This window comes from Cryptomeria japonica, chromosome 11, assembly GCF_030272615.1.
Source record: "Cryptomeria japonica chromosome 11, Sugi_1.0, whole genome shotgun sequence".
Taxonomy (NCBI): Eukaryota; Viridiplantae; Streptophyta; class Pinopsida; order Cupressales; family Cupressaceae; genus Cryptomeria; species Cryptomeria japonica.
In genome coordinates, this window is record NC_081415.1 from 66276325 (window position 1) to 66282437 (window position 6113).

The following is a 6113-nucleotide window of genomic DNA, read 5'->3' on the forward strand; positions in this document are numbered from 1 at the left end:
ATATTCTTCCTCTCCTGGATCTGGGCCAGCATAAAGGTCTCCTCCTTCCTGGAAATCTGGTTCCGCTTTATCACCTAGTTAAGTCTCCAACAAGTGCTTTCAAATATTCTCAAATCATCCAGAGACCTACGCCATTGGTAACCATACTTGAGCTCACACAAAAAGGTGGCTTGACCATCTTTGAGAAATTTCCTTAGCTTTTCCTTCTCCATTATCATGGTGGTTTGAATCTGCAAGAAAATTTTGATAAATGTGAGTTTACGAAAACACTCAGTAAGATCTCTTGGCTTACCTTGATATTTTTCCTCATTCCTGCATTTCCAGATCTGCCAAAGAATGTTAGAGGAAAGAATATTCCAAAAAACATTAGCATCTTTACTAATACCATTAATGTAACTAGTAACAATCTGAAGAATATTGACATTAATAGGATAAACAATGCCAAAAAGTCTCCATATTTCTTTAGCAAAAAGACAATCAAATAAAATGTGTCTACCTGTATCAGGCAATTTGCAAATATTACAAATATCAGAAGACTGATTATCTCTTTTAATTGGAAGTCTGTCAAGCAAAACCAACCACTTAAAACATTGAATCTTGGGCTCAACAGGGCTTTTCCAAATATAATTCAGCAGCTTATTCCAAGTTTTACCATCAAAAGAACAATACCAAACATTGTTAATATGCATAAGGATATCTTCATTATGATCAATAATTCTATAAATATACTTAGCTTTCAGCTTGTCTAAAACTATACCATCCGGCCACTTGCACTTCAGGTGTTTGTGAGAGTCCACCTAGCAAGTGGCAGGGATATCTTTAGAAGCATATAAAATCAAATTATAAGTCTTCTTTTGAGTATCAGGGAAATTAAATTTGCAATTAAGATCATCCCAAGGAATAAGCTTATCATGCTCAAAAATATCAACAAATTGAGTGATACCAGATCTAGTCCAAGACTTAGCAGAGCAACTCTGGTAGAGGGCTAGAGGCTTATCATTTATGCTCAAGTTCCACCAAATGGACCTTTCACCATGGAGATAATTAAGATTTAAAATATTAATAATTAAGTCAATAATATATGGATCTCCTAACTAAAATTACCCTTTTTCATAATTATTAAAATGTTTCAATAAATATAAGATTTAAAATATGAATAAATAAAAGATATTAGATTAGAAACTTCAAGATAGTTCAATAGATTTATTAAATTAAAAAAAATTATTTTATAGAAAACATTCTTATTTGTCAAGCAGGCCTCTTATGTAGATAAAATTTGATGGCCGTATGGACGTATTAATGGAAGTATACCGCAGGATAGGGGGAGAGTTTGGTAGAAAAGTAAAGTTATCTAACTAAATATTATTTAATACATTTTTTTAGAGGGACAATTTAAATGGATAACCCTAAGAAATCACTTGACGGGCACGTTCGACCGTCAAATTTAGGGGAAAAAGTGAATGATTTTGGGACGGAAAACAGTAAATAATCCTCAAAGTGGAAGTTTTCTTCTAGGATAGGTGATCACTATCGCCGGGCAAGTTACTGTCAAAAAAAATTCAGAAATCTACACATAACAAGCTCCGTCATATAATTCATAAAAAAACAACAGATGACAGCAAATGTGGGTCCAAATGTGGGTCCCTTCTCATCCCCTTTATACTGCTTGAAGTGCCCTGCTGATTCCTGCAAACAGAAGCCATAGGAGCACACAACGGAAAAGGGGAAATCTTAAACTCTGCAAATTTTCTGGCAAGCAATCTTTGTTATGTTCTTCGGCTGAAACAAATTCATATTTGAAATAGTTTAGAGTGCCCAATTCGATTCAAAAAGCCATGGAAGTCACTGCTATCACATCTCCAAGAGGGCAATCTCCAAGAGGTCGAATTTCCCCCGAGTTAATACCCACATGCTTATCTCCACGAAAATCTCTGCACAGGCCCTCCAGTGGCCTCAATTTTGGCCAGATGAAATACCCATTATTGCATTCTATTAGGTCTCCCTTAAGTCCGTCTGCTAGAGGAACTTCGGGCTTTGTGGAGCAGCAGACATCGCAAAGCTTTTATGATTTGCTTGGTATCTCTGACGATGTGGGGTTGGATGATATCAAGCAGGCCTACAGGCAGCTGGCTCGAAAGTATCATCCTGATGTGTGCCCTCCTGAGCAAGCTGAGGAGTATACCAGAAGGTTTATTGAAGTGCAAGAGGCTTATGAGACTCTGTCTGATCCTAGGAGGAAGAATTTGTATGACAGTCATCTTGCAATGGGGTTTGTCTCTGGCGCTTCCGGGAACAAGCGCTGGGACTACCCTCAGGAGGTAAGGGCACTGAAAAAACGAGAATTCTTTTGTTTTGTTTAATGTCTTTTTTGTTTCGAAAACCTACTAATGCGAAGACGTTTTTTAATTTCTGGCTCAAAAGTCCATCCAAGCAGAGTCAATGGAGACTTGTTTATTACTTGAGATTTGCCCTTATATAAACTAGCTCTGATAAGAATTTTCAATTCAAGCATGCGAATTTGTACAAGGGACAATGAAAAATAATTTGGGTGCTGTTATTATGTTTTATTAATCTCAATTGCATATTTAAGAAAAATCAATGTACCTATGTTTTTTGCTGTTTCAATTCTCTTGCTGTTTTTTACACCTAAAATCTCATTCAAGCATATTCAATGAAATTCAATTCTCTTTTGCTGTTTTTTACACCTAAAATCTAATTCAAGCTTATTCAATGAAAACCGGTTCTCTCTCTCTCTCTCTCTCTCTCTCTCTCTCGTTGTTTCTCTCTCTCTCTCTCTCTCTCTCTCTCTCTCTCTCTCTCTCTCTCTCTCTCTCTCTCTCTCTCTCTCTCACTCTCTTGCTGTTTTTTACACCTAAAATCTCATTCAAGCATATTCAATGAAATTCAATTCTCTTTGATGTTTTTTACACCTAAAATCTCATTTAAGCTTATTCAATGAAAACCGGTTCTCTGTCTCTGTCTCTGTCTCTGTCTCTCTGTAGCAGGGGAGGAGGGCGGCCACAAGAGATTTGGGAACAGAGTGAAAATATGAGTGTCTTCAAGCTTATTCAGTGAAAACCGGTTCTCTCTCTCTCTCTCTCTCTCTCTCTCTCTTTCTGTAGCAGGGGAGGAGGGCGGCCACAAGAGATTTGGGAACAGAGTGAAAATATGAGTGTCTTCTGTTTTTTTGGGGGGACAGACCCACTTAATCAAAGCCAATGATTTTTTTGGTTGTTTATTTGCTTTATAATTTATCTGAGCAGAGTTAATGATGACTGGGTTATTATTGTTATCTTTTGGAGATCTGATTGAGGAGATCTGATTGTCTGTAAACAAGTCTCGATGAAAACTTCTATTTTTCTGACTTTGTCTGTTTGGAGTTCTACTTGTTGGGGTTAAGATTTGATCTTTATATAACATTGTACTGATTTTGATGAAGATTTGAGCTTTTGTATGAAATTGTACTTGTTTTGGGGAGGATTTGGACTTTAGAAAACTTTGCAGTAGTCGGGTCAAGAATTTAGATTTATTGAAGTTGCAATTTTTGGGTATTATGATTTCAACTTTGTAAAGGTTTGTATTTCTTGGGGATTGAGATTTGGAGATCAGTTTTGTGAGAGAATGCATGTTTTGGGTTCAAGATTTAGGGTGCTTTGTGCTTTGTCTGTTTAAGTAATCAAAATTTATTCTTTTGTTTTGATCTCCAACCATACCTGTGGCAAAGGAATTAACTTTTGGTATTTGATTATCTCAGATTTGCAGCTCAAAGTTTAGAAATCTACTTGATACGGTACTTCCAATGAGTGATCTGAAAATAAATGTTCTAGATTTCTGCAGTCCATAGATTTTTGGGGGTGGAAAGTTTTATTTTTCAAGTTATGGTGTGGAAGATTTTGCCTCTCTTATCTCTGTCAGAGCTTCTTTTTAACTATCCGTGTAAGACCTTATACTTTTGTTATGGTCGAAGGTTTGAGGATTTCCAATGTATATCTATGTTTGCAATATTCTAAAAGATCCAATGAAAAAATTTCAGTTTTTGGTTGCTCATGATTTGTACTTTGTCTTTGCCTGTATATGTTTTATGTTTTTATGATATCAAAGTCCCAAATTACAAATCGGAATTTGTTTTCCAATCAAATCCTAATGGTTGAGGATTTGGGCTTTGTTGTTTTTCTGTTTAATTTTTCAAATTCTATTTTTGCTTTCTAACTCTGGATGGACAAGGTGATCTAATTTATTTTTCAATTTTTGCTGGTTTAACACCTAGGCTTTTTCACACTGCCTGTGCAAAGTTACATTCCCCACTTTGAATACCCTCTTAAGCAAAAACAATGAAAGTTTTGGTTTTATTTATTATATTTTTTTTATTAGTAAATCTGGATCTGTGTCCTTTGAATGAACCCTAATAAATTTTTCATATCTGTGTATGCCTGCCCAAATATCAAAATTTTATTTGAAATTAAATCTGTATAAAAATTAGTAAATTTTTATCAAGTTTCGGTAGTTGAAGATTCAGGAACTGTGTCTATCTTCTGCTTAAATCTCTATCTTTTTTTGGTAATCCAACATTTAATAACAAGGTAGAATTTAATCTTTAATGGTTCAAGGTGACCATCTTTTTAAATTTCAAATTTCTATTTTGATACCTAACTCTCCAGTAACCTGTTCACTTTTTTTGCCAATATGTGTTGGTTGGAGATTTGGGCTCTGTGGCTTTTAATGCTCAAATATCCAACTTTTATTCAGATATAAGTTGGCACTTAAATGTTAGTTAATTTTTTAGATCATCTGATATTGTCTATTTTAGTTACAAAATTTTATTTGGGTATCAACAAACTGTAATGTTTATCCTATTCTTTGATTGTTGATGGTAGGTGAAGGTTGATTTTGTGGCTATGCCTGTTTAAATCTAAATCCCCAATAAAATAAAAATGGACTCTTCCAGTGGTTGAAGCTCTGGGTTCTGCAACTTGATCTGCTTTAATTTTCACTTTATATCTGAATCTTTAACATTTTAGCTTGCGGTGGTTATGTTAGGACTTCCTGTAATTTATCAGCTCATAACTACAGCAGCATATTCCTATTTCCTATTATGTGAACTTTTTTTCCCAATTAATACTCATGAAACAAGCCAAATCAATTCTTTGCCATGGCTTTTTGGCAATATCCTGAGTGCTAATCACGACTTTGTTGATCTCAGATTGGGTGATAGGATTTATGTACCTCTTAGTTGTAGGGGATTATTGGATTAATTTTTTTGTTTCTTCCAGCATCATGTTCTGCTGTTCTGTGCATGATAAAGACATTGCTTGCGTTCAATAAAAGTAACATCTACTATTTTACTATTCTGTACTGAATGTAGTAATTGTTTTCTGGCAGGAATTAATGAAAGAAGAGTGGAAATCAAGGTGGGAAGCTCAGCTCTCAAATCTTAAATGGAGAGGTGATTTAAATGATGGGAGTCAATCAATGTCGTGGGGTGCCAGGATGCGCCAAAAGAGGCATTCTTCTAACTAGATAATACTCAAATTTCTCTAACAAAAGCCCATTTCATGGACCGCAAAAGAGGAGCTTCATAAACTCGAAAAGTTGCATCAGCTCGAAACTTTCTTCCCTGTTACTGATCTGCATTCAACTTCTTATAGTAGTATTTCGCAAGCTTGTGATATTGAATTGAAGATACATTTTCAAAAGTAAGCTACAATGAGTTATTGTAAATATAATATTGAAGCTTATTTTGTAGATGTTTCCTTAGTAGTGAAGAGATGTCAAAGTGAAGCAGTGACTCTTATATTATATAATTTTCTTAATGGAAAAAAATATTGGAGTAAAACAATGGAGATATGTTTCAGCATGTCCATTTTTATTATACTTAACTTATTTCATTTTAACAGAGGTATGAATTTTTGTTAAATGCATTTGTTTTTTTTTCTAAAGGCTAGTAAAGCAGTTGAACAAGATCTTTTGAGTGAGATTTCTTTTAGTATTTAATGTCCTTTAGGCTAAATCAGACTACAGGATTTATCCGTTGTTTTTGCCTGTTTAGAAGATTGTTTCTATGACTGAGATGCCTAAGGAATGGTGTTGATTTTCATGTCTGATTCTTTGCAAGT

At 34.7% G+C, this 6113-nt stretch overlaps 1 protein-coding gene across 1 annotated transcript; it reads left to right on the forward strand.

Moving 5' to 3' along the window:
* Nucleotides 1-1676: 1676 nt before the first annotated feature.
* LOC131042529 (chaperone protein dnaJ 20, chloroplastic) lies at nt 1677-5891 on the forward strand. Its single transcript, XM_057975842.2, has 2 exons — nt 1677-2318; nt 5380-5891. The coding sequence occupies exons 1-2, from the start codon at nt 1836-1838 to the stop codon at nt 5515-5517; spliced, it is 621 nt and encodes a 206-aa protein (XP_057831825.2). The 5' UTR covers nt 1677-1835; the 3' UTR covers nt 5518-5891.
* Nucleotides 5892-6113: the final 222 nt, after the last annotated feature.

Excerpts from the sequence above, each read along its gene's own strand:
- LOC131042529 (XM_057975842.2), top strand. The coding sequence starts at position 1,836 with ATGGAAGTCACTGCTATCACATCTCCAAGAGGGCAATCTCCAAGAGGT. Across the intron at positions 2,319-5,379 it reads GCTGGGACTACCCTCAGGAG|GAATTAATGAAAGAAGAGTG; the intron begins GTAAGGGCACTG and ends GTTTTCTGGCAG.